Source organism: Acomys minous (assembly GCF_964271855.1).
Source record: "Acomys minous genome assembly, chromosome: 8".
In the NCBI taxonomy this organism is placed as follows: Eukaryota; Metazoa; Chordata; class Mammalia; order Rodentia; family Muridae; genus Acomys; species Acomys minous.
Genome location: NC_140489.1, coordinates 106,715,314 through 106,728,982, shown reverse-complemented (window position 1 = coordinate 106,728,982; position 13,669 = coordinate 106,715,314). Strand labels below are relative to the sequence as shown.

Here is a 13,669-nt window from a genome sequence, read left to right as displayed (position 1 = left end):
GTTATTTGAGAACATTTATATAAGTTAAAACTTTTTTATTCAGATATTTGCTGCTACTAGATAGAAGTAAAAATTATTTTCTATATTTAACATTGCTTTTAAAAATTATATTTATTCATTTTTATTTTTTGCCTGCACATATGCATGTATGTGGACCAAGTGTGTGCTTGGTGCCTGCAGAATCCTAAGAGGGCATCAGATCCTCTGGAACTGTAGTTAAGGATGGCTGTGAGTCACTATGTGGGCTCTAGGCACCAAACTTGGATCCTCTGCAAGAGCAACAGTGTGCTTAACACCTGAACCATCTCTCTAGCCCTATATTTAACGTTGTAACCACAAAAATACAACTTTTTCTCTACACTGAAGGTAATCATGTTGGTACAAAAAATGCAATTTTAGATTTAGGTTACTTGCTGTCTCAATAGATACAGTTTAAGAAACACTAAGTCTCTGAATGTTGGTTTCCCAATGATATTAATAGATAGTTTTCTTTACTGTGAGGTATTAAGGTCAATCTATCCTACCTGAAGTGTTGCAGTCATCAAGTTAGAAGTCTTAAGATAGGCTGAAAAACTCCATTCAGTTCTTTGTTGGTGTGGTTTGCTTTCTTTTTATTTTCTGTCAATTCATTTGTAAATACTTGCACACAGAGCTTTTAATCCAGAAAAGCAGACACTGCCTGGTTAACTGATTTTTCATAACCACAAAATCCACTGATGAGAGATTTTTCTTTCCTGGCTATGATGTTCATGACAGAGTTTTGGATCCTGTTTTTTTGTTTTGTTTTTTTGAGAAGGGGCTTCTTTTTGTAGTCCTGGCTGTCTGGAACTTACTTTGTAGACCTGGCTGGCCTCAAATTCAAGAGATCCCTCTGCCCCTGCCTCTTGAGTGCTGGGATTAAAGGTGTTCTCCAGCACACCTGGCTACTGTTCATGTTTTTGAAGATCTCCTGTTTTTTCTCTCCTTGTACTGTGTTTTTATTTGTCTCTTGAATTACTGCTCTTTATGCCATCTGATAATCCAGCCACACAGTTCTAGAGGAGTTCCCCATCCTTTTGTTCCTGAACAAGTAATTGAACACAGCCACACATTTGTAGCTGAATCAGAGACAGTTAATCAAGATGTATTACACTACTATGTGGGAGGGAGTGTGCCAAACCAAGGATAGGGTTCAGCAGCTCAAAGGGTGCAATGTACAAAGAGTTGGTGTTTTTATGTTAGCTTATGCAGGGCTTTTTGGCTCATTAGTATAGTGCAGGCTTTCCTGTGCATGCTGTTACCTGAGGTTCTGTATATAATGCACATCTCTCTAGCATATTAACTGTACTCAAGGTGTGCGTCAAGGTCACCCTTGGACACACTGGAGTGTCTCTCATCTGTACCATTGGGCAATTCGAGTTGTCCTTTCTGTACGAGGTTGGTTTCCAGCTTGCCTCTTAGCCCACTTGGTTTTTTTCTTTTTTATATGCTAATTTTGTAAGGCTTTTAATGAGGGTTTCTGGACTGACTTTGTTCCACTCAGGACTTCTCCATCTCTTTCCCTCCTTCCTCCTCATCCTACTTCTTTCCTTTCTGCTCCTTTCTGAAGCAGTGTCTCTACGCTGGCTTGAATCCATATTTTTTCTGCTTTAGCCTTCTTGCTGCTAGGATTGCAGACACATGCTAGTGTGCAGCTTCTTGATCTATTTTAACATCTTTGCTGCCATCATTTGTCTATCCACTCTTCTACCATTCTCTTGAACTTACCACCTACCTGAAAGGACTCTCAAATCTATGGTTCATTCTCAATTCCTCTTTCCATCCCAAAGATTCTTCTTATTCTTTACCACCTGAGCATTGTCTAGTATTATGTACTATAATTTATTTTGCCTAAAATCAGTCTTTTTTAAAAATTTACTTTTTGTGTGTATGGCTGTTTTTGCCTTCATGTGTTCCTGTGTACCATTTGAGTTCAGCACCATGGAAACTGGAAGAGTGTTGGATCCTTTGGGACTAGTGTTACAGTCTTTAGCTTCTGTATGGGTAGTAGGAAGCAAGCCTAGGCCCAAGAAAGAGCAGCCAGTTCTCTGAACTGCTGACCCATCTCTCCACTCCCAAAGTCTTCATTTTAAAACAAACTTTGCATAAGTAATATCTACAACATCCTGTGTATAACCAGTCTCTGCCAGCACTCTAAAGGTGGTGGGACCCGGAGAGTGGAGCTGATACATGAGGCGGGCTGGAGTCTTATGCAGTACCCAACTTCATCTAGAACATCAGCCGGTTTATGCTCTGAGGGTTTAGAGGAGTCACGTGAGTAAAGTTCTCATTAGTTCAAGCTAGGTATAGCCAGAAGGACAAGCTGAATATGGCAAAACATGGTTTCCCATAGAGGCACATAAAAGATAGTTTGTGTGAAGTCCTGGGCAAACAGAAGATTGGCTGTTTCCAGCTGATTACTGTCTGCATAAATGAGAATTATAACTGTTTCCCGAAGGGAATGAATAAAGAATGGGGGAGGGGTGACGTTACAGTGAAGCAGGAAAGTCTGTTTCAATTTTGGGTTAAAATGAGACACCAAATTCACTAATGTTATGAGATTTCTCAACATGGGTAGGGATCTGAAATTTTAAGAAAGGCTGAACTTTCTGGTTATAGTTTAAAGGTTTAAGTGTAGCCACACAGCAGTATTAGTATTTATTTATTATGTGGGTATGATTATGCTACAGAGACAGAGAGAGAGAGGGAGGGAAGAGAGAGAGAGAGAGAGAGAGAGAGAGAGAGAGAGAGAGAGAGTATAGGTCAGACCAAACCTTGAGTGAGCCCTCACCTTGTGCCTTGTTTGAGACAAGGTGTTCCTTTTGCTGTTTGCCATTGGGAACCCCGCTCTAGCTGGCCTGTGAACTTCCAGGTATTGTGCTGTCTCTACTACCAGCTTGCAGTGCAGCGTGGGAGCACAGACAAGTTCTGACATGGGTCCTGGGGAATTCCTGCTCAGGCCTTCACACTTGTGTGGCATGCACTTTTCTCTTTAGCTTCATTCAGTTGTTCAGATAGAGATACTGTGTTAAGTGGAAAGTTGACTTTAAACTGTGTTTTGACTGATGCAGTGAGAGAAAAGAAAAAGAACAGTGAGTCCATATAAAAGGCAATGATTGTGATGGGTTTGCACTTAGGTGAGCAAAGAGGATGAAGGATATTGAAGAAGTCTTGCTCTGTTGATGTCAGGAGATTCTTAGACTAGTAAACTAGAGAGATAGGAGGTGAAGAGAGTGAGTTGGTGTAAGCTGAACTTATGGACATAATGGAGTTCTTAATTATTAATTCAATAGTGGAGGAAAGTGGTGGAGTAGATGGGCATGGATCCCTGAGTGTGGGAGTTCTTAACTACGTGATGCCATTTCAATGACCAAGTAAACTCAAAAAATAGTTTACTTAATTATACCTTTCTTGTTTACTTGAGTATTCTGCTTCTTGTTATATTTTGCTTAAATGTCACCCCAAATGTAACTTGTTGATCTGTATGAAGACACTTCTAAGATGTAAATGTATAAGACCAAATTTTATTTTGTCAGGATTCATTCAGCCCTGACATACGGCTGAATGTGTGGTATCTGTAGTACATCGCTTTGCTGACTCTTTGTCTCCTTGTCTCTCCATAGGACCTCAGCTCAATGCCCAGCTAGAAGGCTGGCTTTCGCAAGTACAGTCTACGAAAAGACCTGCTAGAGCCATTATTGCACCGTAAGTAACAGCTTTAACATGTTTATTATTGATAAAAATGAGTGAATATTGGACTAAAAGTTAAAAACCAAATGCTGGGCTTGAGAGATGGTTTGATGTCAGCACTGTTTACTTCGCTTGCGGAGGATCTGAATGTGGCTCTCAGCACCTGTGCTGGGCAGATCACATCTGCATCTGACTCTAGTTCCAGGGGATCCAATGCCCTTTGCTGCCCTTTGTGAGCATACATAAAATAAAATGAACAAGTACATGGGGATTGATTAAGGTAGACGCTTGACCTCTGGCTTCCACATGCATATATGTACATGTACATATAGCATGTACACACAAAGAACTTGGATTAATGTTTGGTTTGTATGTATTCTAATATTGAGCATTTTATATGTTAAATATACTGTGTGATACTACATAATGACTTTCTGTCAGATCCACAATTTAAAAAGTTGTAGCATGCAAGTTTCTTAATCTTTTGAACTTTACTTTATAAAATAGTAATTAATACTTCCTTATAGACATTTTATTTTGTTTCATTTTAAAAAATGTGTTGCTGGGATCAAGCCCATGTTCTTGGAGGTCAGAAGAAGGTATTAGATCCCCTGTCTGTAAGTGGAGTTCCAGGTGATTGTGGGCCACCGTGTGGGTGCAAGGAGCCAGATACCAGGCCTTTATAAAAAAGTTTGAAGTTGGCAAATGAACCTGTGGGTAGGATACAGAGTGATGTTACAGCTTTGAGTGCATGCTGGGTGCAGTGGCACACACCTGTAATCCCAGCACTCAGGGAGCCAGAAGCAGGCGGGTCTTTGTGAGTTCGAGGCCAGCCTGGTCTACAGAGTGAATCCAGGACAGCCATGGCTACACAGAGAAACCCTGTCTTGAGCGCCCCCCCCCCCCCAAATTGAATGCAACATGAGATGATGAAGCCAATCAGTCCATCCATTACTTCAGATGTTTGACGCCTGCTATGGCCACATTGAATATCTAGACTTAAGCGAAGTTGAAACACACGCTATTCCACTGTTGCTCTAGTCATTACATAGCCCTTTGACGGAGGCCGCAGTCCCTTCTGTCACCCTTTCCTCATAGCTGCTGGCTTGTTTCCTTACACAACCTAGGATCCCTCCTGTGGCGATCATTAACAAAGAAACTGCCGCACAGTCATGCTTACAGATGGTTTTGAGGGGTGTTGGTCTCGCTCTCTGTCTGTTTGAGACAGGGTCTCTTTTTAGTTGCTGCTTGTGCTTGAGCAGCTGGTTCTGGAGCTCCTGGGATTCTCCTGTATCTGTCTCCAAACTTGCATGAGGATTGTGTGCGCTGCTGTACCTGGCTTTGTATGGGCTCTCGGGATTGGGATTCAAGGCCTTACAGTTTGACATATGAGCCACCTCCTCTCTTCGTTATTTTTTTCTTTTAAAGTAGAGTATGTCTGTGTATTTGTGTATATTGATTTTCTTTATAGATTCAGCTGTTGATTGACATGTAGATTGATTCCATAACTTTCTTTGGTTTTTGTGAATAGTCCTGCAGTGAAAATGGACATGAAGACATTTGTTGTGGTATATTATTTTTAAGTCTTTCATATAAATCACCAGGTGTGGGACTACTGGATTTGTTCCATTGTTTTGCTCTGGTTGGTTTGATCTTTTTGAGGCAGGATCTCACTGTGTGTCCCAGGATAGCCTGGAATCCACTGCTACCAGGCTGACCTTTAACTCCGAGATCTGTTTGCCTCTGCCTTTGCAGGGCTTCGGCTTCGGCTTCCTGGTGTGTGCCATCACACCTACTCCTGCGTTCTTTATTATTGCAGGCGCAGCTTGTTTATAGGAGTCCAGCAAATAGTATTATAGAACTTAAAATCAGTAGGCCGTATGGAATTTCTGATAAGAATATTGCATATTTTTATTATCATAAATTGTGATACTTTAACATTGTATAAAACCTTACGTACATATGAATGTGTATAGTTTTTATTTCTTTTAGAATCAGTTGTTGAAACATTTACCCTCATGGGCTGTATACTCTCCACCAGTGATGTACCATTATCTAAAAAAGTGAATCTAGACTCAAGTAGCAGGAATGAGTTAAGAAAGAAAAAGGATCAGAGGACAGAGCTGTTGTTTAGATGATAAGAGGATTGACTGACTACTGAAGCCACGATGTGAAGGGGAAGAAGATGAGAGGCATCATACACAGAAACCAGTTTCTTCACTGCAAAGGCAGAGGGGAATACAGCCATGGCAGGGTATTTGGTTTGTTACTGTTATATAATAGACAGCTAATTTCACTACAGAGTAGTATCAGAAATTAGCAACTTAAAGTAAGCCCTGAGTGTCTCCAAATGTTATTCTTTCCAACACCAAACCAAACTAGCTCTTGCTACCTCATTCCGTGCCCCAGTTGCTGCTGGCGATTAAACCCAAGACTTTTAGACCTGTGAAGTAGGTACTCTACCACTGAGCTACATAACCAACACCTTAAAAATATTTTGCAAGTTTGTAATTGGAATGTGGAATAATTATAAGTTATTTATTATCTTCTAGGCATTGCATCATTAATTACATTGCTTTTTAATCTATATGTTCAATTCTTTGTATCATAGTTGTTATAGTTCTTCCTAAAATTTGTATTTTCTTTTAGACTATCTTGATTTTGAACCTGGAGATTAACTTAAAAACTATTTTGTTTGTAGCCATGCAGGATACACGTACTGTGGGTCTTGTGCTGCCCATGCTTACAAACAAGTGGATCCATCTATTACGTAAGTCATGCAATTAATTAGGAACAGTTTGGGAATGTTGTAAAGGTTGCTTTGTCATAGAAATAATATTTCATTATTCTTGTTCTTATCCAGTTTAATTAGAGTGTAGACTTTTTAGGAATTCTGACATACCTTGTACATATTAAGAAATACCTTAGTACTTTTCCTTTGAGTACATTTTACCTTGTCTTTAGTTGTCAAATGTTTGACTTTGAAACAACTACAAAGTTAAATATTTGGTTCTTAGTTCATATTTAAAAACCTAGATATGAACATTTTAAAGAAAAGTGATATTCCATTGCTCTTTTTAGTCATTTTTGGGGTTATTAAAAGCAAAAAGTTTATATCTATAAAGAGAAATTAGCAAGATTTTTATTTGACTTTGGTCTGAAAGTCAGCCACAATCAAGGTTATTTTAAATAATACTTTGTTCTAAACTTTTCTCTGTTTGGTAGACTTTAAAAAAAATTTAAGTAATTTATTCAGATTATATCTCAAGTGTTTGGTAGAATTTTTATTGATGATGTCATATGCTAGAGGCATGCCTCAAAAGTAGTTAGGGATATGCAAATAAGCACAGAGTCTGCTGGATGAAGTGTAAAGTGGGACTTAAGCAAACTGATGGAAGGTCAGAATGAGAGGAGGAAGGAAAGGGTGAGGAAAAAACAGTAAAGGACAATGAGAAGGAAGTTAGGCACTCAGGGTAAAGAGAAGTGCTGACAAGTGGCATATGTGTAGTATCTAATAGTTAAATTTGGATAAATTTGAAAGTATTTAAACAAGCTTATAGTAGATCATATTAGCATTTTAGAAATCAATTAGATCATTTTAATCACCAATATACTAAATAATAATTGAATATTTAATTACTGGCTTGAATTTTAATTAAGTTCTAAGATTATCTTAGTGGGTCCTAAAGTGGAAAAGATAAAGTGCAGTAAGACTGCAGTGTACCATTATGTTTTAATATTCAATGTTCAATAGTGAATGAAATAAATATGATAGCTTAATATAATATTTTATAGATCATGAAAATGAATATTGTCAGGAATGGTGATGCACACCTGTAATCCCAGCAGTGAGGAGGCGGAGTTAGAAGATAACAAGTTTGGGGCCAGCAGGAGCTACATTGGGAGGCCATGTTATTAAGTAAAATAATGAGATATACTACGAGGCATTATAGTGATTTTAGAAAATATAACATATTAGACTAAAAGGAGGATATAAGTTTGTATAAAATTGAGAAGAAAGTATGTACTATATGAAATAAATTTCCATAAAATGTTTTTAAAAACAAGTTTCCTTTAAATTTTTTATTCTTTGATAACTTTATACATGTATATAAAGTCTTTTGATTTTATTCACTCCCCATTATGTACACTTATTGGCTTCCTGCTGTGCCTTTTCTTTTTGTTAACTCATGTAGTTTAACTGGGGCTGCTTGCATAAGCACGAGTATGGTTTACTTCTTGGAATGTGGTAGCTTAACAATGATCATATCACTGAAAATGACTCCCTCACCTCAGGAAACTATTAACTGCTCATAACAACTGGAATATTCCCCTGGATAGTGTGTGTTTGTGTAGTTTTAAAAAAATACAAATAATGGAAAAATTGAGAGAGTAGTGTGTGTGTATGTGTGTCAATATAATCAAGATGGATGAATAAAGAATTTATAGCTGGGCATGGTGGTGCACGCCTTTTAATCCCAGCACTAGGGAGGCAGAGGCAGGTGGATTGCTGTGAGTTCGAGGCCAACCTGGTCTACAAAGAGAATCAGGACAGCCAAGGCTACACAGAGAAACCCTGTCTAAAACAAAAAAAGAAAGAATTTATGAGACATTAAAAATAATGGATGTGACTTTTGTTGTTGTTGTTGTTGTTGTTTTTTTTTTTTTTTTTTGAGACAGGGTTTCTCTGTGTAGCCTTGGCTGTCCTGGACTCACTTTGTAGACCAGGCAGGCCTTGAACTCACAGAGATCCGTATGCCTCTACCTTCCAAGAGTTCTGAGATTAAAGGCGTGGGTCACCACTGCCTGCTGGATATGACATTTTTTTCTTACTGGTCTTATGCCTATTTTGCTTTGATTTCTGTTGGTTTCTTTTTTCTTTTCTTTTCTTTCTTTATTTTTGTTTTTAAGAGAAAAAAACATAAAATTTGGTGGGTAAGGAGGTGAGGAGGATCTTGGAGGGATTAAGGAGAGAAAAGAACATGCTGCATGAAAAAAATTAAGAGATCTTAATGAGCTAGAGTTAAAAATAAACCCTTTACAATTATATTTAATTAAAATAATTCAAATCATTTTTATGGTGAAAAATAAAAGAATTTTCAAGTGCAGAAATAATTGTATGGGCTGGAAAGATGGCTCAGCAGTTAGAGCACTGGCTACTCTTCCAGCAGACCCAGGTTCAATTCCCAGCTCCCACATGGTAGCTCACAACTCTCTGTAGCTCCAGTCTTGAGGCATTTGATGTCCTCCTCTGGCCTCCATTGTCACTAGGCATGCAGGTGGTGAACATGCATACATGCAGGCAAAACACTCAAACACAAAAATATTTTTAAAAAAGCTAAAAAGAATTAGAACAACAACAACAGCAGCAAAGCCCTATTTATCAAAATAATAAAGACATTGGATATTAATGAAAGTGACTTTTTTTTTGTATGATGATGCCCGTGAAATCCAGGGTCTTACACATGCTTAAAAAGCCCTCTAGTGCAGAAGTGTGTCCTTAGTCAATACCATAAACTTGAATGAAATATTAGACGAGAAACAAGTACATTTACTCATATCATAATGAAAGATAGTGGGAAAAGAAGCATTGCTTTTACATTTCTTTTACAAAATATAGCCAGGCTTGGTGGCATGTACCTTTAATCCTAGTACTGGGCAGGCAGAGGCAGGAGCATATCTTTGAGTTCCAGGCCATCCTGGTCTATTTAGTGAGCTCCAGGACAGTCAGAACTTCATAGAGAGACCCTGCCTCAAAAAACAAAACATGTATATAGTTTTATATTACTTACATTGTTTTTAAATATATTGTTATTATTATATAATATATTATAATATACTATTATTTATATGTTTATTATATATCTATAAGTGTTCTTTTATTATTTTTTATTTGTTTTTGGGCAAGAGTCTGGCTTTGTAGCCTAGCCTGGCCTTGATTTGCAGCAATCTCCCTGTCCCAGCTTCTGAAGTGTCAGGGTTACAGGTGTATGCTGTTATGCCAGACTTTGGATTAATGTATAATTTAACTAGAAGATACCTCTGTCCTCATGTCTGCTTCTGCATTCAGTTTGTTATGATTTATTTTTGTGTCTGAGAGATAAGAAGGAAACCCATTCTCAGTCAGGTATGTAGTTTCAAAGGGGAGGAGCAGTACATATCTTCCCATTAAACGAGAAATGTTTCTCTTAAATACTAAACCAGAACTTAATAAAAATAGTTTCTTGAGGGTCAGTACAGATCTTTCAGATGATGTTTTATTATACAATTTCAGAAGTTATGCTTGTTCATACTGTCATCTGACATATATCTGACTTAATTTTCACTTGAAAGCTTCAATTTTATTCTGTACAACAAATATGTCAATTGTTTTGCAGGCTTATTTTGTTTATTTTGTTTGGGAAATTTCTGCCAAATACTATTTGTGTAGTCATTTTCTTGAAGTGAAAGTTGTATTCCATTAAAAAAAATGTGTCTAGTTCAGCCTTCAGCTCATACACAGTTGATTTTTCTCTGAGATAGACTTTCATCTGCAAAAATGCTTCATGAATCTCTCTCCGTGGTTTGAATCTATTTTATCACGCAGTGTTAAAATGTGCTCTCAAGGGTCAAGAATTTTGGTGAAACTGGCCTTTAAAAAACAGTGTAGCAGTGAACAGACTATTGACACATGTTGGTTTCACTGCTCTGAAGGGTGTGCTAACAATTTTACTTTTTCTTATTTCTGCAGTTTATGTGCAGATCAGCAGTGAAGAAAGCAGAGACCTTTCCACTATTCTGAGACTAGTTTGCACTTTGTATAGTCCTTTACAGGGTCTTGAATGCTGTTAGGAATGTGTAAGATCACACTATGACAGCTGATATATAGACCTAAAAGGGTGATTTGATTTCAAACATGGGAAAGGCATTGGGAAAGTGTCACTGAGAAAATCAGGGAATGACAACATGTATAGTTAAACTTGTTAGCTCATCGAGGACCTGTAGAGGCTAGTGCTTCCTTATGTTAACAATCAAGGGGAGGCAAAAGGAGCACAAAAACTTTTGCCAGCTCAGTTGAGACTTGAAAATCCTTTTTAGGGACTTTAAAATCCTTTCTTAGGGCTCAGTGGGTAGTATTTTGCTGCACAGGCATAAAGACTTAAGTTCTGATCCCTAGCACTTATGTAAAATCTTAGTGTGCTGGTGTGCCCCTGAAACCGTAGTGTCGGGAGTTGGGAGGGTGGATGGTGCGGAGACACCTGCTGATAGATAGTCCAGCTGAAATAATGAGCTCTAGTTTCAGCTAGAGACCTTGTCTCCAGGGATAAAGTGGAGAGCTACCGAGAAGACACCTGGTGTCCAAACCCTGGCTTCCACATGCACCCACATACTGCATCTATGCATCGATCCCCCGCCCCCAAGTCATACACACGCAGTAGGGAGAAAACAAAGACAACCTACAAAATATTGCTTATTTTTAAGGGTTTTACTTGATTTCATAATTATGAAAAGCCAGGAAGGGCTTCTTTGTTTGTTTTTTGTTTTTTGAGACAGCGTTTCTCTGAATAGCCCTGGCTGCCCTGGAACTTGCTTTGTAGACCAGGCTGGCCTCAGAATGACAGTGGTCAGCCTGCTTCTGCCTTCTGCCCGCTGAGATAAAAGAGCTGTGCCACCACCTCAGCTCAGGAAGGACCTTTAAACTAAGAGCAGGGGAAAGTGAAGCGATAAGATTTATGTTTCCAAAGATTGTAGGCATAAGGTTCTTGTGTAGTTCCAGAGCTGGTTTCCGCAGCCTGTGTCTGGCTGCAGGCCTCTGCAATGTGGTGTTGACACTGCTCCCCAATGGTCACTGATAGGCCAATAAGGCAGCTTACAGCCAATCAGTGAGCAGGGCAGAGAACAGGGCTGGGCTTCCTGCCAGCTAGGGGAGGGGGAATTAGAGGAGGAAGTAGGGGATTCAGCTGTGGAAGAGTTCCAGGAGACACCAGGAGAGGAGCCGGAGCAGGGCTACAAAGTGCGTGTATCTCTGGGGTATAGGCTGGGAGGAAGCCAAGTTAGCGTAGAGGGTTAAGAATAGAGTAGTAACTGCTAAGATATTGTGTTGTGAAGCTTATTATTAAATAAATATAAAAGAGTCTCCATTATTTGTATGCTAGCTGGGTTAAGAGAGAAACAGAAACAAACACAGATTCATTAAAATAACTTTAACAAAAGATCATTTGGGCTGTTAAAGAACTTAAAAGCAGGACTTTTCACTAAGTCCTTTTTCACATTGACCGTTCTAAAGTCTTTTCTGCCTGCTAACAAAACGAATAACTAAATCTGAAATTGAATAGGCAGTTAGGTAGAAACTTGAATTTAATTTATATTTTTCAAAAAGTTTTGTAGGACAAAAAAAGTAAAGCCCATGACATTGTTAGTTTTTAGTTAAAATATTTTCTCTTCCTGTGAAACACCTTTAAAAAATGACATATGTTCATTAGTTGGAGTAGGTTGTTGAAAAAACTTGAGGACAACTGCTCATAGGCCTCATTCATTATAATAATTTCACAGGTGAAATCTCAGGAGCTGTTGTGTGTGGACTATATTTATTTCTAGGAAAATGTGACTGCCCACCATCCCTGTTGTTTTATATTAAAGGCTTCTTTTACCCATCTAGTAACAGCCAGGATACTAATCCTGAGGTTATTTCTTTGAAGGCAAAACACTTTGCAGTTTCTTAAAGGGAAGGAATATAGCCTTGTCTATTTCCCGCCAACCTATTGCAGTGCCTGTGCTGTTTATGGGGGATACATGAACTTCAGTGTTCTTTTGTTTTTTGTTTTGTGTTTTGGTTAGGACTTTAGCTAACAGACCTATTTTAAGGTCACTATTATCTTAGTATGCCATTTTCTTTAAAAGAAAATATTTATTTATTTATTATGTGTTCAGTATTCTGCCTGCATGTACACCTGAACTCCAGAAGAGGGCACCAGATCTCATTATATATGGTTGTGAGCCACCATGTTGTTGCTGGGAATTGAACTCAGGACCTCTAGAAGACCAGTCGGTGCTCTTAACCACGGAGCCATCTCTCCAGCCCTCTTAATGTGCTATTTTCAACTGTTTTTGTTGTTGTTGCTGTTAGTATGGCATTTTAAAAGATTTTACATTGATGTCACAGTTTTTTGTTTCTGTAAATCAGTTCTGGTTGTGGTGTGTTTTTACAAAACTAGAAGGAATTTATTGAGAAAACATCTGGCCAGTTCAGATTGGTAGAGACTGTTCTGTATAGGTTGGCTTGACCAAAAGGTCAGCTAACAAAGTAGCCAGCTGTCAGTCAGTTGAAGGCCTTGGGCTCCCAGAGACTGTCTTCATTTCACTTCTGGAGCAGTGCTCATTGTTCCTAGGTTAAGATAAGCCCTCGCTGTCCTCGAACTCAGTGTCTAGGCCAGGCTGGCCTGGAACTCAGAAGAGATCTGTTTGCCCCTGCCTCCTGAATGCTGGGATTAAAGGTGTGTGCTGCTACACTTGGCCAGAGACTGACGGTTTTAAAGTATCATTTTAAATTTTAACTATATACCTTAGATTTTGCCAAAAGCATCCTGATGCTAAGTATTATATACTTTTTTCTCATAAAAACTGATTTCTCACCTAGACCCCTCCTTCCCCACCCCCACATTAAAAGTTTTTCCTCTCCTTCCCTTCTCTATCCTTTCTTCCTCTTCTGTTTTCTTTTGTAAATAGGATCTCACTATGTGGCTTGGGCCAGTCTTACGCTCCTGTGCTCAGCTGATACCTTGCTTCAGCCCTCTGAGTATGTAGACTATAGACATGCAGCACTGTGTTTGGCCAAATGTCATTGATGCTTAGTTCATATAATTTCTGGCATTAAATCAAGTGACGTAAACATTCCCATGTTACCATTTTGTACATATTTCACATTAGACATTAATAAAATAACTCATTAATATTTGTACTGCTGTGATAGAACAGAATAGTA

At 38.6% G+C, this 13,669-nt stretch overlaps 1 protein-coding gene across 2 annotated transcripts in view; it reads left to right on the top strand.

Moving 5' to 3' along the window:
• MEMO1 (mediator of cell motility 1) overlaps positions 1-13,669 on the top strand; it is a 91,772-nt gene that overhangs the window by 38,275 nt on the left and 39,828 nt on the right. For both annotated transcript variants that reach the window (XM_084793812.1, XM_084793813.1), the window contains 2 exons: positions 3,642-3,723; positions 6,410-6,478. In XM_084793812.1, coding sequence (XP_084649938.1) covers positions 3,642-3,723; positions 6,410-6,478 — 151 coding nt within the window. The remainder of the gene's footprint in view (positions 1-3,641; positions 3,724-6,409; positions 6,479-13,669) is intronic.